The 27081-nt window shown below is 38.6% G+C and overlaps 1 protein-coding gene across 1 annotated transcript in view; it reads right to left on the minus strand.

Annotated features, from left to right (window-relative positions):
* Nucleotides 1–243: 243 nt before the first annotated feature.
* NCBP3 (nuclear cap binding subunit 3) overlaps nucleotides 244–27081 on the minus strand; it is a 30870-nt gene continuing 4032 nt past the window's right edge. Inside the window, exons 3-14 of the mRNA XM_063112323.1 lie at nucleotides 26873–26978; nucleotides 18679–18804; nucleotides 16366–16494; nucleotides 16059–16132; nucleotides 15050–15158; nucleotides 11290–11389; nucleotides 10700–10803; nucleotides 8613–8913; nucleotides 6491–6645; nucleotides 4955–5116; nucleotides 3894–4056; nucleotides 244–3429 (exon numbers count right to left, since the gene is read on the minus strand). Coding sequence (XP_062968393.1) covers nucleotides 3321–3429; nucleotides 3894–4056; nucleotides 4955–5116; nucleotides 6491–6645; nucleotides 8613–8913; nucleotides 10700–10803; nucleotides 11290–11389; nucleotides 15050–15158; nucleotides 16059–16132; nucleotides 16366–16494; nucleotides 18679–18804; nucleotides 26873–26978 — 1638 coding nt within the window. The 3' untranslated portion in view covers nucleotides 244–3320. The remainder of the gene's footprint in view (nucleotides 3430–3893; nucleotides 4057–4954; nucleotides 5117–6490; nucleotides 6646–8612; nucleotides 8914–10699; nucleotides 10804–11289; nucleotides 11390–15049; nucleotides 15159–16058; nucleotides 16133–16365; nucleotides 16495–18678; nucleotides 18805–26872; nucleotides 26979–27081) is intronic.

Genomic DNA, 27081 nt, shown 5'->3' on the forward strand with positions numbered 1-27081 from the left:
CAAGATCGGATTTACATTTAAGAAAGCTCATCCTGAAGCACATAAAAAGATGCCCAACAGGGCCGGCCTGTGGCTCACTTGGGAGAGTGCGGTGCTGATAATACCAAGGCCACAGTTCGGATCCCTATATAGGGATGGCCGGTTAGCTCACTTGGTAGAGCGTGGTGCTGACAACACCAAGTCAAGGTTAAGATCTTCTTACCGGTCATCTTTAAAAAAAAAAAAAAAAAAAAAAGCCCAACAACATTAGTCATTAAGGAAATGCAAATCAAAACCACAATGAGATACTGCTTCACACCGGAAATAACACGTAATAAGTGTTGGTGAAGATGCAGAGAAATTGGAACCCTCATACATGACTGGTGAAAATGGAAAATGATATGGCTGTTGGGAAAACAGCCTGGCAGATCCTCAAAAGGTTAAAGATAGAATTACTACATGACTCAGCAATTCCGTTCCTAGGTACAAACCCAGGAGTAATGAAAACATACCCACACAAAAGCTTGTACATGAATGTTCACAGAAACATTATTCATAGTAGCCAAAGAGTGGAAACAATCCAAATGTCCATTAACTGATGAATGGATAAATAAAATGTGGTATATCCATACAATAAAATATCACTCAGCAATTAAAAAAATGAAATACAAATACATGCCACAACATGGATAAACCTCAAAAATATATAAAGTATAAAGTGAAAGGTGAAGGAAGCCAATCACGAACAGACACATAGTACATGATTCCATTTATATGAAATGTCCGGAATAGGCAAATCCATAGGGACAGAAAGTAGACTCGTAGTTGCCAGCGACTAGGGGGAGAAGGGAATGGAGCGTGACTGGTAATGGGTACAGGGTTTCTTTTTGGTGATAAAAATGTTCTCAAATTGATTATGCTGATAGTTGTACAACTCTGTAAAAGCCACTTTAAATGGGTGAATTATATGCTATGTAAATTATTTCTCAATTAAGCTGTTAACAACAACAAAAGTTCACGCCACAGTAGTGTGCAGAATGGAGAGGGAGAGAAAGGGCAGAAAACAGTGAAGAGGCTGCTATACAAATGGAGAATAGGACAGTGGTTGAACTAGGGGGAGGGATTCAGGGCATCGGACTGGAGAGGGGCCAGGGAAGGAGAGTTCAAAACTAGTGGTGGACTCCACAATCCTCCTGGGTACCTGATACTTCTCCCAAGAGGGACAGTGGGAGACAGAAATGAGGTATCTGCAATCATTATCAAGCAGCAAAAATGTATTTAAAATCTCCTACATGTAAGGACTAAAAGGAATACAAAGAAGTGTGCAGTCCTGCTGCTCACTTGTATGGGGAGTCCCCAGGATAAAAGCATGCTGAGCTGCCTGCCAGGAGACTGTCCTGACTGTCCATCCTCACTTCTAAACTCCAAAGACAAGACCTGGCCACTCAGGGCACGCTCAAGATGTTGCGAGATCTGAGTGCCTGAGTGTGGGGCTGAAGAGTGAGAGAGGCTAATAAGGCCAATAACTCTGAGAAATAAACTTACATTTTTAAAGCTACATTTCTACGGTCTCTTTGTGTTCGTAAGAACTGTGAGGCTGCTGAGGTGGGTGTTTTCCTTGATTAGATCAAAGACCCCATTATGAATGCACACCACCCCCCGTCCCCTGGACAAATGGGCCTGAACTACTAGTGAGAAAGGGTCATGACTAGAAAAAAAAAAGAAAAGTCTATGAAGGGGCATTTTCTAAACCCTGCAGAGACCATGCTTGTGGGGACCCTGACCACAAGGATACCTCTGTCCCATCAGTAGAACCACAAACTGCAATGGAATGGGGATAAATCCCTGTCTACAACCTCATGTGTGCACTCACTTGTCTCCTTGACCTTCCCCCGCCTGCAACAGAAACTAATGCTGGACAGCCCACTATAGCCACAGCTTTGGGAAGAGTAAAACGCCACTGAGACACACCCACAAAGCCAGAAGTTCTGGTATAAGCCCATTCATTTGCTAGATGGAGAAACTGAGGCCCAGATCCACACAGCAGAGCCAGGGGTGGGCAACCAGTTCTCTTACTCTCCAGCAACGGCACATCTCACTCTAAACCCTGACTCCTCCTCCTAAGAGCCTGGCTCTCAGCTATGTGCTTCACAGGGCAACAAGAGCTGAGAAACCTGAGAAACCTTAGGTCTCAACTGGCAGAGAAACCAGAACCACCTGCTTCCTAAAATCCTATTAGGAAGCTGAAACATATCATGGTTATATGCTCTAATCATTCTAAAGGGAGGGAAAAACAGCAACTTAACCAAAAATATGGTACAATACAGTTTTTGTTGCAGCCCTCAAGTCTCACAGCCCTTTACTTTCTTTATTAACAACAGTGTTCTGTACTCACTCACACCAGTGTAATCAACCATCAATGTGACCACTAGCTCAGCCACAAGTAAAGGATCCAGGGTTGCACCAGATGCAGAACACTCCAAGGCAGGTGAAGAGCTGTGATGTCACAAAAGGGACAAAGGCTTATTACCACCTCTAACTCCTAAGTTCTAGTGAACTGAAGTGAAACACTATTTTTAAGCCCCTAGAGGAATACAAAATTAAATACTTCAAAACAAAGATCAAACAGGAAGACAAAATAATCTACCTCCTTTTCACTGTAAAATAATCTGAAAGGGGTTTTAAAATAAACAAATTAAAATTTCTGTAACTATTATTGTACTTGTCAGTTTTGAAGAAGTGTTCAGGTGCTACAACTTGGAGACAGAATAAATATCAATGTATCACTTCTAAAGTGATAATAAGCAACAAGACTCCATCTCAGATGGATGGATTTTTTTTTCCTATGGTGGCCAAAAAGCAAGTTGAACACTATGTACAGCAAAGAGACTATACAACTAGGATCATTTAAAAATAATGAGACTCTTCTCTCTGCCTTCTTCCAAAGTATATAATATATATTTAACAGCACAAAAGAAGACACCACTTGAGCTTCCCCTGTAGCCAACAGGAAGAATTTCCACATATAAAAATTAAAAATTTAAACTTTTAAATCATTAATATTTTTTAAACATAATACAGACTTAAAAATTGTTCAAAATTAACCCATGACCCTACCCCTAGCACAAAAATCAACCCCAAATCCAGAAGTCACAGTTTTTTGTTCCTAAAAATCCCTCAGCACTGAACTTGATCTTCACATCAAGCTGATAGCTAATAGTAAGAGGCCCCTAACAGAAATCCCCGAGGGAGGAACAGAAGTGTGATCAATGCTGCATCTCGTCTACCTGGGCGGCACTGGTGCACCTCAGGGGTCAGGTCCGTGAGAGTCGGCCCCCACACTACGGTCCTGGCAGGGTGAGCCGGCAGCTTCCCTCATCTTCCCCCTCGAAGGCTGTCCAATAAGCACCTGGGAATTGACTTTTCTTGGGAAAAGGGTGCTGGTAACAGCTGTCAGGGCCAAGGCAATAGTGAGAAGTTCAGTTCTCTGCTCTTTGGATGAACTGTGTAAAACATTTCTTTTAAAAGACACAATGTTAAAAATATTAAGAAAAACGTCTACAAAATCTGGAGGGCTGCCTTTTCCTCAAAGGGTAAAGCTTGTGGGGTGGTGGGAAAAGAATTGAGGGCCCAGAACTATGACTGCAGCAAAAGATAGAGAGATGCCCTTCAAAACTCATCACATTCTTAAGATGTCTTGCTGAAGTAGCAAGAGCTGAGGGTGACTGTATGAGTAAGAGTGGGAGGGGCGCCAACTCCTGCAGGGGGAGGTTCCTACTGTGCGCCCCACCCTGTGCGACAATGTCAGGCTTTAGGGCAGCTGCCATAGGCCCCAGGGGCATCAGGACTCTGCCTCTGAACCAGAGCTGCTTTCCCGACTAACTTCAATCTGGAGAGATGGTAAGTTATCTAACCGGCTCTTCTTTTGGCGAGACTGTTCTTTCTCCTTAATCAGAGCCCCCCACGCCCTTTGCAGCTCAGAGTCATCTTCCTCAGTGCCGGGTGCCCTGTGATCCACTTTCTTCATACTCTTTTCTTTGGTCTTGGGTGCAGATCCTAAGCGATTCCATAAACTACCTGTTTGGGAGAGAAGGCATTTTAGTTGGCAGTCAACACTAAGAACCAAGGTACTGCTGAGGAAGCAGGGGCACTGCCAACTCCTGATGTGCAGGAGACACCAGCTGTCTGTGGTACTTGCAATCACTGTGCAGCCTTGGGTAGGTAATCTCATTCCCCTGCCTGCAGCCCCCTGCTTGCAACTGGATGCATCTGGACCCAAAAAGAGAGTCTCATCACTGGAGGCAGGTCCCCCCGCAGCCAGAGTCACTTGAGAGGCTGTTCCCCCTACAACTGCACCTCCCTGCTGAGACTCATCACCCTGTGCACCTCTTCATTCTGCTAGGAGTGGGCCATTCCCAGATCCTTTCCAGCTCTAACATTCTGCAAATTGATGGCCCTGCTACACTGTAAACTTTCAGAGATTCTGCCCCCATCCATTAATTTTTAAAATATATTTTATTAAAATTTAACAACAGAGAAGTACATGTTTAGAATTTTGTGGTACAACCGCACTATAAGGCGATTAAAAGTTTTATTTATGAAGGATATAACAATGTTGAAAAGTGATTATGATAAAATGCTATATGAAAAAAGTAGAATGTACATATGGACAAAGATTCGTAGAGCACACATGAAGCTAAAAAGGATTTCTGCTAAACAGAAAGAACCAGGGGTGTGTGGTTTTTTTTTCTATTTCTAAACTTTCTTTACTGTTAGCATTATGATGATGACAATAATTCTTTTTTTTTTTTTTCCAGGCGATGATGACAATAATTCTAGTAGAAAAGTAAAAAACATTTATTTTTGGGATGTGCTATTCCTGCCTTTTGCTAAGAAAGTATTTCTATGCTGTACCTACCCACTGTCCTCTACTCTTACCCAATTCCCATTCCCATCAGTCTCAAGTGTTACCAACCTGATTTCTTCTCCCGAGTATCAGAGTAGAGGCCTTTAATATCTTGCCTGGGAACTCCTAGCCTACTATGTACATCAGAAGAGGGCTCTCTCCGAATGACTGGATTACTACTAAAAGCCTTTTCTGGAGAATATGGTCTTTTTCCTAATCGTTGGCGTATATCTGAAAAAAGAAAAAACGCACTTCTGTGACCAAGTGTGCGTGCTTTACTATTGTACTGCTGATCTGAGATCTCCCAAGAACCTTGAACCACATCTCCCAGAGTGAGGACACAGGGCCTGACACAATCAGGCTTCCAAAAGCCTTTTCTCTTTGTAATCAACCTGGATTCCCCTAGGAAAATGTGGATGTAGGGGCTATCAGAGAAAAAAAGCCTCAGCTGATTGCTCCAGAAAGGAAATTCTGAAGCAGAATCAACATTTTGGGGGGAGGGTAGAACCAGACTAAATAATCTACAAAAATTTCAGCTAACAAACAATACTGCAAGCTCCCTGAGGGCAGAAGCCACAATCTTTGACATGTAAGCAGTTCTCAATATACTTATTACATTTAACCAGTAAATACAATGAGATTTGCAAAAAGCAAAGTATCAAGGCAAGATGCCACAAACTAAATTTGCTTTTCCTCCAATCTCCCCCAGAAATCTGCTTGTCCTCTTGAGTTTCCTCTAACAACAGAAACACGTTCCTCAGCAAGGCCTTGTGCTCAGGCTTTCGCCCATCTCACTCAAACTTCTCAGAAATTAAACTTCTCTCAGAGGGCGGCAGCCCCATCTCTCTAGTCTCTCAGAACTGAACCCGAGTCTTCTCCCCCTTTCTTCTCTCACTTCCCAGCACTAAGTCTTCCTTCCCAAGGCTTCCCATTCTCATGCCTTGACCTAGTTCAGGCTCTTTTTACTTAACTCTCTACCCCATCCCAAGTTATCTTTCAAAAATAGATTTAAGATCAGGTTACTTCTCACTTCAAAAAATTAGGTTTGCTAACTGAGATCCTATTCCCTCTCCAAGGTCTAGCTCTAAAGCCACTTTCTCTAAGAAGCCTTCCACAATTCCCCCAGTAGACCTAGGATAGCTTTGTATTCCCTCCAAAGACATCTAATGTTCCCAGGGCCCAGCACATAGCAAGCACAGCCAAATACCTGCAGAAGGAGTGTTTGCAACTATAAATGATCTAGTTCAAACTCTTAACCATTTATACAACCATCTGACTTAATTTCTATTATTCTTGTATATGAAGTATACCAATGACATACAAAGTAAAGTTGAGACAAAAATATTGAAAGTTAGTTTTGCAAAAGTCTGATTATTTTTCATGTCCTGAAATTCTAATGCTTAGCCCAAAATTTAGAGATGATAAACTAGGACAACCAAAGGGACACTGCCAACACATGATATGCAGGAAACACCGGCAGTCCGTGGCACTTGCAATCACTATGTGGTTCACTAAAGGCAACGTTTAATCTAAGAACATATCCCTGCCCCAATTTGCTTTCTAGAGCTCAGAATGAAGCCCAGAAACACAACTGAAGAACAATACCTGATTTACTACTGCTGACGGGTGGCCGTGGACGTGAGTGCTGACGTTTTTCATCTAACAAATGTCGGACATCTGCAAATTTCTCAGGTGGTAATTTGTTACCAATTCGGTTTTTGATATTGCTTGTGGATATACTATCTGCCCTCATGGAGTTCCTTTAACAACAAATAAAAGGGGTGGGGCATAGTTAATCAACTTCAACTGTGAGACGAGGCCCAAGCAACAATCTCATACTTTGGAAAAAACAATTTAAGAAATCCAATCTAATACAGCCAACATTCACTTACGAATACCATACACTGATAATTACTCGTGTTTGCTTATGAAAACAATGATCAATTGCTATAAAGAGACTGGTCAGGGTGAGCAGGCTCCTGACTTTTCCAGGTTGATTTCCACACATGATATGTGTATACTATCACAGACCACATAACTGCAAGTCCCCTTCTCCTGGGACAAACATTAAGGAGAGGACTACAAAGAACTTGGGGCTCTTTGCTCACCGATGCTGTGATTTAGCTGTAGTCAAGATACAAACAGAGTCTATGAATCCCCTTCTTTACAGGGCAGACTTTTCTGTCAAAGAGATCTGCTACCATGCTAGCTACCAGCATTATTCTGGCAGCATTCTCTAACAGAAAGGTCTCTGAAAACTAAAAATATGGATGTCAACAAGACCATACAAACAAATCAGCTTGAATGGTCTTTTTCCTTCCCCCCAAATACAACACCAAGAACATCTTAGAGAAAACATCCCTAGACCCTAACCCCTGAAGTTGTGGACATACTATGTCCTCACAGAATCTGCTCATCCCTACGACTAATCAAAGAAGTGCACATTAAAATAACCATATGTTTTTTGTCCATGAAACTAGCAAAAATTAGAAGGAATGATAATGCTTCAGTTTTGTGAGGATGTAGGTAACAGATGGTAAAGTGAGTGATTAATTTTTTATTTTTTATTTTTATTTTTTAAAAGATGACCAGTAAGGGGATCTCAATCCTTGGCTTGGTGTTGTGAGCACCACGCTCAGCCGGTGAGCCAACCAGCCATCCCTATGTAGGATCTGAACCCGTGGCCTTGGTGTTATTAGCACCGCACTCTCCCAAGTGAGCCACAGGCTGGCCTGTAATGTGAGTGATTTAAACCCTTCTGAGGGCTGGCTGGTTAGCTCGCTGGTTAGAGCACAGTGTTATAACACCAAGGTCAAGGGTTCAGATTCCCATACCAGCCAGCTGCCAAAAAATAAATAAAAACCAACCAACAAATAAATAAATAAAACACTTCTGGAAGGAAATTTAGCAATACCACATTTTTAAAAATGTACATTGTTTGGGCTGGCCCATGGCTCACTTGGGAGAGTGTGGTGCTGATAACACCAAGGCCATGAGTTCGGATCCCTATATAGGGATGGCCGGTTTGCTCACTGGGGAGAGCGGGGTGCTGACAACACCAAGTCAAGGGTTAAGATCCCCTTACCGGTCATCTTTTAAAAAATAAAAATAAAAATAAATAAAAATGTACATTGTTTTTTATAATAACCAGACTTAAAGGAATTTAGTTAGTGCAATAGTAACAAAAGTAAAAACCTAAATGTCCCTCAGTAAGGGATTGGTTAAATAAATCATGATACTTTCAAACAATGAACTAAACACAGTTGAAAAAATGACAGGTGTCTACAATATACTAAATGGAAAAAGCATGCTGCAAAACAATATAAATAGCATAACCACATTTTTATACAAATATATCTATAGTGTCTCCATGTGTCAGGTAAATGTATAAAAATAGCTGGAAGTTTATTCAAAGGTTCAATTCCCCCACCAGCCAGCTGCCAAAAAAAAAAAAAAAAAAGAAACAGCTGGAAGGTTATTGCTAACAATTGTTATCATCAGGAGAGGACAGGAATACATGTGATTTTTATTCTCTATACTGTGTATAATTTTATAACGAGGATCACTGCCTGTTTAGAGGAAAAATTGGATGCTTTTATTCAAATCCTATAAAGGACTGAAATTAGGATATAAGTGATTACAAAATTAAAAAGAATTAAGAAGTTAGTAATTAATATTTAAAATCAAATTAAAACCTAGCATTGATAAAAATAAAAAATATTTTTACCTAATATTTTTCAACTGAGATTCCACTTCATCAGCATACATAGTCATTTTCATGCTTTTTTTTGGTGAAGGGGTGGAAATCATCTTCAGTTCTAGATCATAGTCCATCTCATCCGAGTCTGAGCTGCTGGCACTGGACCGCCTCGAAGTGCTCCGCTCCCGGGACTGCTTGAGAGCTGGGAGCTCCTCGTGATACTCTACCACCACCCTGTCGTCTGCATCCATGTCCTGGTCTTCCTCCTCCTCCTCCTCCTCCTCCTCTTCCTCCTCCTCAATGGGTTCCTCAGGAACATTCACTAGTCCTGAAGAAATTTAACCAAAAAACATTGGAAAAGCACTAAAACTAATAGGCATGATTTTCTATTCTATGTTGATGACCTTTTTAAAAGATGGGGTTTCCATCCCTGAGGTTTTATTGGAGCACTATCTATAATAGTGCCAAACTGAACACTATTCTGATACCTACAACAGGAGAATGGTTAGGTAAAGTATGACATAGCAGCCTAATGGAATATTATAAAGTCATTTAAAATATAGTCGATCCTCATTATTCACAGATTTCGTATTTGAGGATTTGCCAAATTTATTTGTAACTCCAAAATCAATACATGCAGCACGCTTTCATGGTCATTTGCAGATATGTGCACAGTGGCCAAAAAATTGGAGTCATCAGACATGCACGTTCCCAGCTGAGGTCAAACAAAGCAACACTCTGCCGTCTTGTTTCATCTCTCATACTGTAACCAAGTGTCCATTTCATAGTCTATTAAGTGCCACGTTTTTCACTTTTTTGTGTTTATTGGTGATTTCACTGTTTAAAATGACCCCTGAGCATAGTGTTGAAGTGCTCTCTAGAGTTCCTAAATGCAAGAAAGCTGCAATATGCCTTATGGAGAAAATCCATGTGTCAGATAAGCTTCGTTCAAGCATGAGTTAGAGTGCTATTGGCTGTGAATTCAATGTTAATGAATCAACAATCTATATTCAATAAGGTGTCTTTAAACAGAAACTCATGTAAAACAAGGTTACATACTGATCAGCTGACAAAACTGGTGTGACCAGAGGCTTTGTATTATTCAGTATTTGTTAATCCATTTGCAGTGATTTTATAGAACAAAACCACCATGAATGATGAAAATCAACTGTAACTTTAAAGTTCATGAAAAAGCATTTATAAGGGGAAGAAACAAAATATAAAGTATATGTTCACAATAATTATAATATTTATTATGAAAATAGACAAGGGAAAAATGCAAGATGAAATCAATTGTTACATTAGGGTGCTAGAATTAGGGGCAACTGTTTTTTAATTTCTTTAATATGAATATAAAGAGTATATGATAAAAATATCTTAAAGTAACTGAAATTGGAAAAGTGTTAACTAACAGAAAAATATGTGCATTATTAATATGCAGATCTCAAATATACAATTTTGTACATACGCATTAAATAAAAACATATAGACTTCATCTCTTCCTGTCCCCATTACAATGATAAATGTGTGTGCATGTCATTCTGAATGTATGCTGACTTGGCTAGTTCTATAAAGTAGAACATTCCATAGATTAGGCTCAAAATAAAAACAAGTCTTTATAAAACATAATGAAAATGGTTATTTTACAATAACCACACATACAAAAAGAAATCCAGATCATGATATCTCACTTTTCTGAGGCATTCATGTGTACAAGCCATAAGCATAAAAGCACTCGACATAGCAGCCTATTCTCATTATCAGAAAGGAAACAATAATATCAGCTCATCTGATAGAATAATTAAAAATTTTTTTTCATGCAGCTGTTGATATTAATAATAGAAAATTAGGTTCCTAACAAAAGTTTTATTTTAATTTTCCCTATGTCACATTTGGCCTTTTTTGTTAGAATAGCTTTTATAAAATCATTTGACCTTTTTGTATGGGCAATTTAAAATTAATCTGACTTGACTTACTTTCCTATATGTTGGCAGAGGGTGAGGGCAAGGAAGAGAGGATGATAAAGTTTGGAACCTTAAAAAACTGTATTAAGTATAAAAATATGATTTCGGGAGCCAAACATGTGTCTACCCAAGAGCTGAGCAGGCAACTACCGGAATGTCGGTGCTTATACGAGGTCAGGCCAACATCATCCCCAATCAGGGCTCTCTTCTTGATCACATCCCGCTGAATGCGACGGGAATGATATCTTCGCTTCCTGCAACATTGCCAAAATAAGCACATAATAAAAAACTAATAGAGAGAACCTTGAAATCCATAAATTCTTTTCAACTACACACTGAGGCAATGTTAGTTGCTGAAACAGAGATATTTTATTTTTTTAAAAGATGACCGGTAAGGGGATCTTAACCCTTGACTTGGTGTTCTCAGCACCCCGCTCTCCGAAGTGAGGGAACCGGCCATCCCTATATAAGGATCCGAACCCTTGGCCTTGGTGTTGTTAGCACCACACTCTCCCAAGTGAGCCACGGGGCCAGCCCTGAAACAGAGATATTTTAAATGGAACTGAAACTCAGCACGCCCACATTGTTTACCACAGTTAAGACTCTTGAATTCTCCCCCTGTTGTTTTCCTTCCAGTCCACACCAGGTTTAGACATTTCACTACAGAATACCAACTGAAGGATAAGAAAAGCTTAGACACTATTTAAACTATTGTACATATTTTAAGGTTTTGGACTTACCAAGAATTGCTAAGAATTCCTTTCATGCCTCCATAATTTGGATTTCCATATTTCATGTAATACTGACTTCTTCTGGCTGCTCCAAGTTCCTTTTTGTCATCTAAAAATTAATTAGAACAGTTACCTGGGATTTTCTGTGTGTGTGAAGACAATGTTGAATGGTTTTAGTTTTTAACAAAGAATGTTTTCCATAGCTAGGATCAGATCAGCACAATCTGCCAACAAAAAGGAAGGATCCACTATAAAACATTCACTCTCTGAGTGCCTACTAAGGCAGTGCAGTGTGAAGTGCGCAGAGCAAAATGCAGAGATGAATGAGGTTAAGCTGCTGTTTAAGAACTTACTGACTTAAAGGAAATGCTACAAAAAATAATTATATATAAGATGTAAGGTTCCAAGAGACATAAGAGCTTTAGTCATTACAGGTGTTCAAGAATGAAAAGGCTTTCTTGAAGAGGTGGCATTTCTGCTGCCCCCTGAAAGACGATATTCATTTCTGAATGACAACAGTCCAACAACACAAAATCAGGGTTAAAGAAACAGACTATACATAATTCTATATATTTGGCAAATCATTTTGATGCTCCTCAAAATGTCTTAAAGAAAACAGCATAGTTCCATACATCTAGAATGCACTCCAATAGCTACACAAATGAGTAAATGTGGAAAAGATCACATTAGTCAAGTTAAAATACCAGCTAACAGGAAAGAAAGGTAGTCAGTGATCACATGTTTTTGTCAAAAGCAGTAATATAAAGGCCTTTGACAGCTCCTTGGACATTCTCTGACTGTGAAGGACAAATGCCACCGTAAACGTATCCAGTGCTGAAGGTAAACATGGCAACAGAAACCAGTATGTACAAACCCCCAAAAAACCATGCCCACCAGCTCGTTGGAGAAATGGCTGAGGTAAAGTACAAATTGAGTCTGGAAAGACAAGATGTTTTGTTGTGCCATGAAGTAAGAAAGTGCTCAAAGAATCATGGGGCATGTCAAAACACAGCTTGAAAAGGCTCTACTGGCCAAATTCAAGACAACTGGGAATCAAAATATTGATAGTAGTGGATAATTCACTGAATAAATAAGAATCCTTGAATCAAAACTGATGTAACAAAATAAGTAAACAAAAAAACAAATAAGGAAAAAGCTCTTCCTTAGAGCAGCTTGCCAACTAATAAAGAAATTATGTAGTTAAAAAATCATCAATGGATGCTAAAGCCATTATGTGAAAGTCTGATGAGCAACAGGCTATTTACATAATCTCAAAGTATCTCCCCACCAATGTTTTAATTACAAACAATAAAACAGTAACTTCACAGTGGAAAAGCCTGGTGATTATTACCTTAACCAACTGAATAAAGTCCACATCCCTGGTAATGGGACAAATAAATATCATGTGCCTCCTGATATGATGCACTGAAAATGATACAACATCACTGCTGTCAGATTCCTGCTTCGAATGCACAATCCAAATTTAATTAGTAGAAAACATCGGACAACCTTAAACTGAGAAACATTCTATAAAATGATGAGCTTATTATAATCTTAAAAAATGTCAGTCAAGGAAAACATAAGAGCACAGGAGTAGTCCCAGACTAAGGGAGACTGAAGAGACATGATAAACTTAAACACCAGTCCTGGATTGAGTCCTAGACCTGGGGGGATCTATAAGGGACATTATTGGAAAAACTGATAAAAATCTGAATATGAACTATGGATTAGGTAATGGCATTGTATTAATATTAAATTTCCTGATTTTGATAATTGTGCTGTGTATAAGACAATGTCCTTGTTCTTCAAAAATACATGTTGAAGTATTCAGAGGTGAAGGTTTGTTATCTCCAACTATCAAAAGATTAAAAAAACCTATATGTGTATATGTGTATACATATACATACCCACATACATATATTTTTTAATGCCCACCAAAAGTCACTGTGCATAAGAAGTGTGACAAGGAGGGAATTAGAGATGAATGGCATATTAGCAATATCCAAGAGGAGGTTGCTATGATGAATAAAAAAGGATAATTTTAAAAAGTTTTCAAAGTTCAGCCATGACGGGGGGAAGAAGATATAACAACCACAATTATTTGAAGTTGATACAACAAACAAACAGAAAGGACATTGTTGGGGGGGAGGGGGGGAGGGAGAAGGGAGGGAGGTTTTGGTGATGGGGAGCATTAATCAGCTACAATGTATATCGACAAAATAAAATTTAAAAAAAAAAAAAAAAAAAAAAAAGTTCAGCCATGACATGGGGCTGGGCAAGGATTTTTTACATAAGACTTCAAAAGCACAAGAAATGAAAGCAAAAACAGACGAATGGGATTACATCAAACTAACAAGCTTTTGCACATCAAAGGAAACTGTTAACACAGATGAGACAACCTACAGAATGGGAGAAAATATTTGCAAACTATACATCTGACAAGGGGTTGGTTAATATCAAGAACATATGAGGAACTTAAACATCTTAACAGCACAAAAAAGATATCCCAATTGAGAAATGGGCAAAAGAATCTTAATAGACATTTCTCCTAAGAAGAATACAAATGCCAACAGGCACATGAACAAATGCTCAACATCACTACCATCAGGGAAATGCAAATCAAAACAACACCTCACTCCAGTTAGAATGACTATTATCAAAAAGACAAAAGAAAACAAATGTTGGCAATGATGTAGAGAAAAGAGATCACTTGCAAACTGTTGGTAATGTAAGCTAGTACAGCCATTAAGGAAAACAGTAAGAAGTTTCCTCAAAAAATTAAAAATAGAACTACCCTATGATCCAGCAATCCCACTACTGGGTATATACCCAAAGGAAATGCAGTCAATATGTTGAAGAGATATCTGCACTCCCATGTTTACTGCAGCACAATTTACAATAAACAAGATATGGAATCAACCTAAGTGTCCAACAATGGAAGAAGGGATAAAAAAAAATGTGGTATATATACACAATGGAATATTATTCAGCCACAAAAGGGAATGAAATCCTGTCATTTGCAGCAACATGGATGGACTTGGAGGTCATTATGTTAAGTCAAGTCAGCCAGGAACAGAAAGACAAATGCCACATGATCTCATGCATATGTGGAATCTAAAAAAAAGAGTTGGTATCATAGAGACAGAGAGTAAAAAACAATGGCTTCCAGAGACTGGGGAAGGGAGGGAAGAAGGGAAAATGGAGAGGTTGGCCACTAGCACAAAATTACAATTAGAAAGGAGGAATAACTTCCGGTGTTCTACTGCACAGTAGGGTGACAATGGTTAACAGTTAAGTTGTGTAAATTACATAATAGCTAGAGGATAGGCTTTTGACTGTTTTCTCCACACACAAAAAAATGATAAAAGCATGAAGTGATGTTTACATTAACTACCTGGACCCAATCATTATACAATATATATGTATTGAAACATCAAACTATACCCCACAAGCATGTACAATCACATCAATTAAAATAAAAAAATTTTTATAGTTTAGATGATAACTGGCTGAAAGCACATGAAACCAGCTTTAACAGAAAATAACTTACTTTAACCAATCGCAAAAGTATACCAATAGTTAACAATGACTTTCAAAGTCAGAAATTCCAACTCAGGCAGCAAGCCATTATTTCATATGTACAGAATACTATAGTTTGAAGGGAATTTTGAGATTACTTGACCAAACTTCTACTCAAAAGAGAAGGATGTCACTCTATAATAAATCATCCTGATTGAAAATAGAAACCAATACCAAAAATCACATTTACCTTTTGTAGCAAATCTCATGAATAACCTATTTCCTTTAGCAAGTTTGTTGGCTGGACGAAGATCATTTCTTAACAGAGATTCCTCTTCTACCTGAGACAACGTGTCCAACTTAAGAAAAAAGAGTTTTATATTTTCAATATTAAAAATTAAAGTCTTTTTCATATTTATTCAGTAGTCAAATTATCTTCCAGAAAGCATTCTATTTTTTTTGTGGGGCAAGGGGGACAGCTGGCCGGTATGGGGATCCCAACCCTTGACCTTGGGGTTATCAGCACTATGCTCTACTGAGTGAGCAAACCAGCCAGCCCACACTCTACCTTTTTACCAAGAGATACTCAAATTGAAAGGAAAAAGGAAAAAAAAAAAAAAAAAACCCCGAGAATATTCTACCTTTAATTCTACTTAACAGCATTACAGCACTCGTTCCTCTGTAGAATTTCTAAGTCAGAGATCTTTCCTGGTCACCTTGTCCAAAAGAATGGTCTCCATCATTCTATATCTCCTTACACTTCTTTGCATTTCTTCGTAGCACTCATACCTCCTGACATCATATTACATATCTGTGTATGTGTGTATTGTCTGTCTTCCCCACTAGAATGTACCTTCAAGAGGGCAAGGACTTTGTTTTGTTTGCAGTTATATCCCTAGCACCTATAATTTGGTATATAACAGGTATTCAATAAATATTTTTTAAATAAATACACTCTAATATTTCTAACAATATACCATGACTTGCTTTTTCTTAATTTTACTGATTAGATAACACTTCAAAGTATTTCACAATAAACCATTTTCTTTTATACAGAAGTGTGAGTACTAGTCTAAGATCTCAAGATGGATTGTTACATCCATTCAAACTGAAAGGCCAAGGGCCTGGTGCATCCTCAGAAGGTCTAACGGTGAAAGCTAGAAAAGAACACAACTTACTAAGTCTTTAAGCCTTAAACAAAAGACAGTAAGCAAATTTTTACAATAAAATTTTACATACATCTTCGCCCTATTACTAACCTCTACATCACTTGAGTTCTCATCTTCAACTTCTCCTTCTTCAGCCTCATCATCTGAACTGTCTTCCTGCTTGTCTAAAATAAAACATGAGGAACAAGACGAACCTTAATGTAACTCCATCTCATATAATTTTAAAAGTCAGTTTCTCCTCCTAATTACTGATAACCCAAAGTATCACAGCTTACTTCAGAAACACTTGGTGATAAGACGCTACATAATGCCCTGCTTAGAAACCCAAAGATCCAAAACAGAATTGTGTAAAGAACAGGACTTTCGGGTCAATGTTCCCTCCTTTGTGTTCACTTACCTTTTTTACTTTTCTCAGATGACTTGTCCTCATTGGCATCCCTGCTTCTTATCTTATCCTGGGCTGGCAGAGAGCTCATATTGATAAGAGCTCGTGTGGCTGTCATTTCATCCAGCCAAACCACATTACCTAAAATAACATGTAAAATAAAACATTACATTGCATCCAAATGGTAAGTTTCTTGACAGCAGATTCTACATCACACTAATTGCTACAGCCTCAAGTAGCCACAGATTGTCACCTGTAAGTGTACAAACTAACTAATGAAAAGAAATATAGAAAGTGGTAGTAAAACCTCTTTGATGAAATTAGCTTAGAACTGCATTCCCAAACTGGGTTCCACAAAATATTTGCTAAGTACAAGAGTCCTCTGAAAAGCTCATGGAAAAACAGAATTAAAAGATAATATGAATCTCTACATGAATTTTTTGAAGTACCCTTGTATTCCATGAAAAAGGAGTTCTGTATGTTAAAAGTGCCTAGAACACAGTGAGTACTATGTGTTAGTAGTTCTTAATGATGATGGTGACTGTCATAGAAATTCAGAATTTCCTTTATACTACTGCCCCTTACAAGGGAGCCCTTTACTGCTGCTTGTCATCTGGATATGCTAAAAGATGCTTCCCCATTGAAAAGTGTGGGTGATGACAGTATTCATGGGATATGTAAAATGGAGGCATGACAGCCACTTGGCTTTGTAGCAACTAATTTATTAGAAAGAGAAAGGCTTTGAGAAGTCCTGTAGAAAAGAAAGCTCTTTAACTCTGTTTAAGACAGCATTTTTCAAAATTATGTGGATACTTCAAAAAGTTCATGGACGGATTCATATTACCTTTTAAATATTTTTTTCCCACAAACTTTCTGAAGTACTCTGGTATGTGGCCCCTATATCTGTTTGGGAAATAAAGGTCTAAAGATCTGTTACTAATATGCCGCATGGCCTTGAACAAATATCCTTTCTCTGCTTCTCAGTTTTTGATGTACAATATGAGGTAGCTGAACTTGATAATTCTAAGAGTCCCTCCAACCCTAATATCCTTTAGCTACAGTTTTAATATTTACACCAGACGTTAGCAAACTACAACCCACAGGCCAAATCTAGCCTACCACCTGTTACTTATTTATATTTGTATCAGCTTTATTTAGGTATAATAAATGTACAATAAACTATGTATCTACCACCTATTTTTGTAAATAAAGTTCTACTGAAAAACAGCCAGGCTCATTAGTTTATGTATTGTTTATGGCTATTTTCATGCTACCAAAGCAGAGCTCAGTAGATGTGACAGAGACCGGATGGCCTACAAAGCCTAAAATATATACTATTTAGCCCTTTATAGAAAAAAGGTTACCAACCCCTGATTTGGACAGTGTAAGCTAAGCAGAAAGAAAAAAGGAGAAAAATCTTTTATTCAGTCATGTTTCTTCTTTCAATGAAAACACTGAATCAACAGCTTCTTAAGAGAGCTGCCAAGAATACCAGGCTGCTATCTAGGGTACTACCTAGTAGGTCAGCCAGCTGGCAGCAAGTAAAGCCAGACTAGAAGTAAGGCAAGACAAGAAGCTAGCAAAGTGGTTTCCAGAGGTCAGGCTAGACTTGGAGTGGGGAGGCAAGTTAAAAAGTACAGTTAGCTCACAAGTTGGGTGGTTCACAAGTTAAGGCAAGCAGAGCTGAGAGGTCTGGTTCAGTGTGAGAACATTCTGGTCTCATTTTAGGTCACAGACAGTGAGGCAGAGCCAGCCCTCTGAATAACTGTATGGCAAGTAGCAAAGACAAAATCCAAAGCCCTGAAAACGCAATCCCAAGTCTATCCAGTTGAATCCACCCCTTTGCTGGGAAATTGCAACTGTTAAAGAGACTTCAATCATGTACACTAGACTCAGAGACCAGTAATTAACCTCTTAGAGCGTTTGTCACCACCTCTAAGCCGACGTGGAATACCCATGGGGTATGAGCTGGCAGACTGGTTAAGGCACGGTGGTTCTCATCAATACGAAATTTTTTCTCTCCTAAGCTAAGGGCAGAGGTTAGGTGTATATAAGTAGTCTGGGCCATAATCATTTACCATCTCAGATGGTAAGAACACTTTAAAAATCATCAACGAGGGCTGGCCCCATGGCTCACTCGGGAGAGTGCGGCACTGGTAGTACCAAGGCCGCGGGTTCAGATCCTATATAGGGATGGCTGGTGAGCTCACTGGCTGAGCGTGGTGTGGACCACACCGTGCCGAGGGCTGCGATCCCCTTACCGGTCAAAAAAAAAACCAAACCATCAACGAGAGCATATTCAACAGAAAACCTGAGTGTACTTACAAGAGGTGTCATCCAACCATTCAATGTGAGCCGGAGGATATTCTTTAAAATAAGAAAAGATATCCTGGGTACTCATCTCATCTACTCCACAGATGTAGATTGTCTCCAGTCTCACTTTGGGGATTGCTAGAAAAAGAAGGCATAGAAAAGACGATAGAATTTCCTTACCTGCTATTGCATATTCCATCAATATTCCTTTATAACTGTTCAGATATCATATGCTTAGAAAGAAATATACTGAAAGAAACAATTAGTTCAAAATAACATGAGACATGACAGTAAGGTAAACTACTTTCATTTTTATCACTGAACAACAGCATTAAACAAATAATTTATTTTAGAACAAGCATATTAGGCTCAGAAAGATTAAACAAATGGCGTTGATAAAATACATGATACCTCTCCCAAAATTAACCTGTAGTAATCAAAGCAATATTACACAAGACTATTCATTGAACTTGACAAACTGATTCTAAAATTTTTCACATTTGTCAAAAAGAAACATGTAGTAGTGGAGAAAATTCTGAAAAAGAAAAGACACTGCCATTGAGTATATCAAAGCACAAAACTAGATTAAAGAAACTATAGTATGAAACTAGATATAAAGAAATCTACAAATCAACAAGAAAATAATTCAAAATAAAAATGGGCAAAGGACATGAGCAGGCAGTTAATACAAAACGCCAATAAACATATGAAGAGATGGGTTGACCTCACTACTAATCCAGAAAATGGACATTAAAACAAGAAGGTACCAGTTTTCACTGACCAGATTTTATTTCTTTTAGAATGAAATATTGGTGGGAGTCGGGGCGGGGAGGCAGGGAGTTACTCTCTCTGTTGGTGGGAGTATGAACTGGCATAGCTACTCTGAAGGGCAAACTGGGAGTAACTATTAAAATATAATTTAGTACATGCCCTATAGACCTAAGAATCGTATGCTTCAGTATCTACCGTAAATACACACATACACGAGTTTACAAAGTAGCTCACACAAAGATGTTCACTGTAGCACTACTTCTAATAACCCAGTAGCTATCGGTGTAATAAATTATGGTTTATCCATATTAAACCAATCATGTTTCTCCATATTATAGAATATTCAGTAAAAAAAAAATGAAATAATTATTATGTACCATGGAAAGATTCTAAGACACATTACAGAATGAAAAAATCAAGTTGTAGAAATTTATGTACAATGCAATGAAATTTTTTAAAAAAACATAAAACAGCATCATAAATTTTCTTTTTTTGGGGGGGGGGGAGCTGCCAGTATGGGGATCCAAACCTCTGACCTTCGTGTTATAATACCGTGCTCTAACCAACTGAGCTAACCAGCTAGCCCTAACACCATACATTCTCTAAGGGTACGTACATATGTGTGTACACAAATACCTAGGAAAAGGCCTGGTATGATTCATGCTACACTGATAACTGTTAACTCTGGTAAGGGAGAAAGGTTGAAATCTGTGGTCCAAGAGAAACTTTAGCCTTATCAGGATTGTGCAATTTTTTACTAAATGTTTTAAGTACCTTATCTCATTTAACATTTTTGTGAAATATGCAAGTATATCAATAAGAAAAAATAATTTTAAAATATCTGTATATTCACCACCTAGCTTTATGCTTAATTCCTTAAAAGACCTCAGGCAAATAAAGCATTGCAAATAAAACTGGGGCCCATATAACCTCCCCACATTCCTTCTTTCCATTCCTTCTCCGAAGTAATTCTGTCAAGAATTCAATGTCCATTACTTCTAATCATGTTTTTATACACTATATATTACTTTTATTTAAAACAAATAAACCCTCCATTCTTGCTTTCTTATACATAATTTTTTTTTAAAGATTTAAAATACATGTAAAAGGGCCAGCCCGTGGCTCACTCGGGCGAGTGTGGTGCTGAGAACACCAAGGCCGCGGGTTCGGATCCTATATAGGGATGGCTGGTTAGCTCACTTGGGAGAGTGTGGTGCTGACAACACCAAGTCAAGGGTTAAGATCCCCTTACCGGTCATCTTTATAAAAAAATAAAAATAAAAATAAAAATAAATAATAAAATACATGTAAATACTTACAGCTAAAAAATTTCTTAGTTTTGTCATTTCATTCTGAAGAGTAAGAGATGGTAGCCTATGTAGGTTTGGCCAGACTAAATCAGGTGAGTATTTTCTTGACAGCCCAGATTCATGAAGAGATAGCATCAAGACTTATGAACCCCAGCAAGTCCCTATTAGTGACCAGCGGTGCAACAGTGAACAGAGGCCCAAATGCAGGATGGGAAACAAGGGTTTATTGAGGCCAGGGGGCTTTCTAAGTTCTTCAGGCTAACAACTATTTCTTTGGAAAAAAACAGCCCATGGGAAGTAAAGAGATGGTTCTATAGAAGGTAACAAAGAACAGGGAGAATTCCTAGCAATGGTAGAGAAAACAGACTAGGGATCAGGAAGAGAAAACATGAGGTACGAGACTTGTTGATCTGATAAAAAAGGATTTAATCTTAAATGAGAAAAAGAGAAAACAGAGACCCAAAAAATGACAAAATAAAGAGTATCACAGCATTTTTCTAACAAAACATTAACACAACAAAGAAACCTACAGGTGAGAAAATACCTTAAAAACAAAAGGGAAAGAATGTAAAGAACAAAACTTCTGGCCTCGGGTGTCCATTTTAATTTAGAGAGAATGGTATACACATCAAGAATTGGGCAATGGACGATTTTGTTCAAAAGAAGCAGATAAAGATACAAAAAAAAGACATACAATTCTTTTGCATCTCTGCACTGATAATTCACTGAAGAGATAAACTAGTCTCAATTAGCTAGAAAGTAAGAAAGGTTCATTCTTAAAAAAGAACCGACAGTGGTAAGATCCATTAGAAATAGAAGCTTTGTTAAACTCAAGATTTGATGGAAGACTGCCAAAGGAGAATGTCCAATACTTCCTCACTTTGCTGACAATGTTACTGCTCAAAATAAAACAAAGAAGGCCCCTAGAGCTATGCCCAACCCAATGAGAAAGGGCTAATTGCTGAGATGGCAGTGAACAGATGCACTGGAGAACAAAAACTAGACATTTACTGAGTGGTGACTATGAGCCAGGTGCTGAGGGTATCATCTTGAATTTTCTAATACAGAAAAAAGACAATGAGTGACAGGCAGTGGAACATAAAACTCAAGTTTTTAGAAAAGCAGATTTCAAAACTTCCAGAGACAAAGGAGCCAATCCTAAGGCCACAGATTACCAGTGATCAAAAAAGTTGGAAGACAGAAAAATACAGGAACTCAAAGCATGAGTGGTGATCCCAAGGAAAGAGAAGGGAGCAAAACTTAGGTGAGCACGAATTATCAAAGAACACAAATGGGAGATGGATAAAAGGTAAATTACTAATGATGAAGAGAATGAGATTGGCAAACAAATCTGAAAGACTCGTGTCAGGCTATACAGTAACATGGAAAATGCTGATGACAGACCATCATGTGAAAAGGAAAAAAGTAGTAGGACTTAAAATCAAAAAGAAAGTCCACTCCCAGAAAAGAGATTTTTTAAAAATACACAAAATGTTGACAATGATTGGGTCTGAGTGGAAGACTGTGGGCAACTTTTCTTCTTAGTTTGCTTTCCAAATTTTCTTTGGTGAGCGTGAACTGTTTGTAAAACATCTAATGAAGAAAAGGTTATAGTCCAGACTGAACAGGCTCATCAAAAATGCTGGCAGCTTCCTTTTTTTCTTTAAGTGTTCAGAGCAACACTGCTTTTGGAAGAGATGCAAGAAAAAAGGCAGAACTGTTGATCTGTTTTGCTATTCTACTAATGGATAGCAGAACAGCTAGTATTAAAGAAGAACCAAAACCCAAGATAGGTGACAAGAGTATAAGAATTAGTCTCAATAAGTTTAAATCTCTAGTCCAGAATTACATTCCAATGTGCTGACTCAAACATGCAGCTGTGATTTCAGAATTAGGTAGTAACATCTAAGAGTAGCAAGGAAAGACAGAAGTACAATAAAGCCTCAAGAAAGACTATTCCTGCACTGATTTTCATAAAAGAAGAAAAGGGAAATTCCCAAATTACAGACTGAAAAGCTTACTGTCAGTCTCTGAAATTTAAAAAAAAAAAAAGCTTATTAGACAGAATTTATGATTCCTTAAGAAACCAAGTCTTTCCCATAGGAAATGACATGAGTTCAGTAAGAATAAAGCCACACTAACCTCATTTCTTTTTTTGACAGGATTAGTAGGCCAAGAAATTCAAAGATTACCACAGACAGTGTTCTATCTCAAGTTCATTAAGGCATGTAATCCAGTTCCTCATAATAAAATGAAGTGTGGGCCTGACAGTAATAGAATAAGACTTATAATTAATACATCTATGTTTCATGGCATTATATGGGAATATACTGTTGAACATTCACCCACAACTGGATGAAGAAGCAGAAGCCATGCTCAAGGCAGAGAGGACACAAAGTGAGGAGCATAGCTAAAAAGCTGAAAGGTAGTGTTAACATAAAAATTAACTCAGACTGAAAATGGAGGCTTGAAATCAATGAGATGTAATTTAATTACGGACAAATTAAAAAGTAATTTTTTAAAAGTGCCTCGAGTACAAAATGAGAAAGACTTTTGATGGGCGCAATTCCTTGGGAAAAGACCTGGTATGCTAGTTGACAAGAGGAGCACAACACTATGAAACGGCTGTGACAGAGACAATGAGTTGTAGTCCTGCCATACTCTCCATGAATCTAACCATAGCCGGAATCTACACCTCACCTTAGGAAGAACATTTAGAAACTGGAAAGAGTCTAGCAAAAGGAGACCAGAGAGCCATGTCACATACAGAAAGTTTAGGGAATGGGCAGTAAGCCAGTACTTCTAGCACCTGAAGGATCACTGTATGAATGAGGAAAGGACATAGCAGTGTTGGTCTAGGAATCACACAGTAACTAACAGACAGAAATTACTAGAAGGCAATGCTCAACACAAGGAAGTATCCCAAAACAAAGCTGTCTGCCTCATAAATAGTTCCTGGGCCACCACTAGGAAATGTTCAGGCAGTGGCCAAAGGGCCATTAGGAATTCTGCCAAAAGGCCTGCAGTGCTGGGCAAGAGATAGGTCTAGATGACCTCCAAGATCCCTTCCAACCATGAGAGCTTCGATCTTGGGGATAAGGAGACTGAAGCTGTCTGACACTGAGTCATTCAAAAATAGCAAGTCATTCTTGATGGAGAATAGTCTATTGTAGCATGTCCCAAACTGTGTCCCTGAATGCTGGCAGAGTGACTGGGAACACAGGCTTCAGTCAGACAAGCCTTCAAATCCCAACCTTGCTGTTTACCTAGCTGTGGGAACTCGGGCAAGTTTCTCCACCTCTTAGCATCTGCTTTTTTCATCAGTAAAATGGAAATGATAAATATCTTACCTTCACAGCGTGCTGAAAGGGTATGTTAACTACACAGCAGAGTGACTAGCACATGTTAAGCATTTAAAAAACGGTATCTTTTATTATTTTTGGTATTAATAAGAATAAATAACTTGACACCTGGTGTGGCTGCAGGAGTCAGATGCTGATTCCAATTTCCCCATTCTCCAAAGAGGCAGGGTCACTTAGATGATTGCTTAGAAGATGGAGAATGCCAAATAATAATAATAACTAACATTTATTGGGCACCCACGATGTGCCAGGCACCACTCTAAGAACTGTAACATTTTTTTTAAAAGGTCATGGAAAGATCATAATCTTTCAATTTTATTTTTCCAGGAACTCTTTATTTTTGTTGCAGCTGGCTGGTACAGGGATCAAACTCTGGATTTTGGTGTTGTCAGCACCATGCTCTATCCAACTGAGCTAACTGGCCAGCCCCAAGAGTAATAACTATCAACATTTTGTTAGAGCCTCCCAACAAACCCCATATGAACTCCTATTATCTGCTTTCCAGATGAGGAAACTAAGGTCTTAAAGGCTAAACAACTTGAAGTCCACAGAGCTAGAAAGTTACAGGTCAGGATTTGAATCTAGGCAGTTGGGCCTCAGAGCCCCTGCACATAAACACAAAACCAATGGTTCTCAATCCTGGCTGCATGTTGAAATTACCTGAGAAGACATAAAAATAATGACTGTCTCCAGGACCTATCTAAGTCCACCGCACCCCTAATTCTAATTTAAACTGACCTGGGATGGGGAGCAGAGTTGCCCAGGGTTCAGGAACACTATCTTAGGTCATGCTGTCTCCTGGATAAAGAACAGGTTGAAATGGGCAATCCTCCTCAGCTGACATCCAGGCAGGCCTTCTGCCTTTTTGAGGAATATCTTTAGAACCATAAGATTTCAAAAAAAATTATTTTTTAATTAAAACTTAACCACAAAGCAGCCTATTAAGGTAGATATCATATTCCCACTTTACACACAAAAAGACTGAGACTTTTTTTTTAGCTCAATCACTTGCCCATGGTCACAAAAAAACTGAGATTAGATTCCAGGAGGATCTGGCACCCTAACGACTTCAACAAAGATGGGAAAAAATTTTGAGGGGGTGATCAAGAATGCTTCATGGAGGAAGTGACACCTGAATCAGATGAAGCATGATCGGACAAGGAAAAGCGAAAGAGCAGTGTGAAAGGCTTGACAGCATCAGAGGCAGGCCATCTCAAGGGATATTTATGGGACTAGGAAGTCAACAGGTGTGGTGAAAACTATGGTGCTTTCAAGGTAGAACTGGGAGAAAGGACTCAAAGGTCTGCTTGGACCCAGGTTGCACTGATTAATTCAGCTTTCTCTGACAACAGGATGTTACCAGGTGGTTTATATTTGAACACCAAATTGCACAGCTGTCCCTGGCCTTCACAGGACTTTTCCTGAAACAGAAATCCTTTCAAGCAGACACCTGGAACCCCAGCCTGTTGGGGAGGCAAGGTCATATTTCCAACTTGAACTCATGATGCAGGAAAAAGAGTACAGAAGCTTCCAGAATTGAGCTCTGCATCTAAGCTTATTCTGCCCATTCAGGGTCAACTAAGGAGGGACACAGTTTGGATCCATGGTATCAAATCTTATATGGCAATAGAGCAAAGTAATTAACAGCAAGGCTTTAGAGTCAGGTAAACCTGGGTTTGAATCCTGACTCCACCTTTACTAACTGTGTAACCCCGGACAATTTATTAAACTTCTTTGAGCCTGTCTCCTCCTTTGTAAAATAGGCATAAAAATATACTCTTCATAGGGTTATTGTAAGAAACAAATAGTAATGTACTTAATACGGTGCCTGGTAAGAAAGCAAGTTCTCAACAAATAGTAGCTATTCTCTTTCATTCAACATGTTTACTGAGCTTTTGCTTTTATCAACCAAGCAAGGATAGAGAAGCTCACATAGCACAGACCTTTAACATGCATTCAGAGGGCTGCCCATTAAACCCTTTATAAATACTCAAATTTGCAAATACAACAGAGGGAGGCTTTTTGCACTTACGGATTTATATTAGAGTGGAATAATAAATAAGGATGCTGACTCACTAAAAGAGTAATAAGTTTCCCTTTTATTTATAAATTGTTTTAGAAGACTGGGGCAGATTAGTATATATGATAATTCAGGGTGAGTTCCAGGGAGCAAAATACTTACCCGAACAAAACATAAAAATAAAATAAAACCACAAATATAACTGTAGGGGCAGGTTTAAAGCCAAGGGCAGGATTAGTTTAGCTTTCTCTGACACCAGGATATTATTGGGTGATTTGTATTTGTCATGTATCCAGATTACCAATAGAAGTGTTTGTTAATGGCTTTCTCCTGCCAATCCCAAAATTACTCAAACTCCCTTAAAAGAAAGTCTCACTGTGATATGTTTTCACTACATTTAAGGACAAAGAAAAGTTAATACCTCGATGATAAAAGGAGAAAATGAGTGAGGGTCTGTAGAAGCACAGGTTCTAATCTCAGCTCTGCCATCAACTGGTGACTTTCTCTGGGCCTCCTCAGATAAGACAATTTCTTTTTTTCTAGCTCTAAAATCTGAGACATAGCTGACAGCATCTCAATTTTAAACAAGTGACCTCAGAAATAAAGACTTCACAACTTCCTTCCTTCAGGAGTATCTGAATGAGGACCGAACATGCGAAGCAAGGCCAGAAGAATGAGGCAATGGCAGGGAAAAGTCACTCTTTGGGGAAATGTGGAAAAATTCCCCCCAAAACACGCTGTACCTTTCTTCATCATGTCTCGATCCAAGGCTACATTTCTCTGGGCAAGATTTACTTCTGATCGGAAATGGAAGCGCTTTGCTCGCTGTTCTTTCTTTTCAATTGCTTCCTGGAAAGTATAAAAAGTCAAAAAAGTAAAACTTGAAGGAGGAAAGTTAAATTACAAACACAACATGACGCATCAGTCACAATCCTAAAATAAATGGGAAGAA

The sequence above is a fragment of the Cynocephalus volans genome, chromosome 10, assembly GCF_027409185.1.
Source record: "Cynocephalus volans isolate mCynVol1 chromosome 10, mCynVol1.pri, whole genome shotgun sequence".
Classification (NCBI taxonomy): Eukaryota; Metazoa; Chordata; class Mammalia; order Dermoptera; family Cynocephalidae; genus Cynocephalus; species Cynocephalus volans.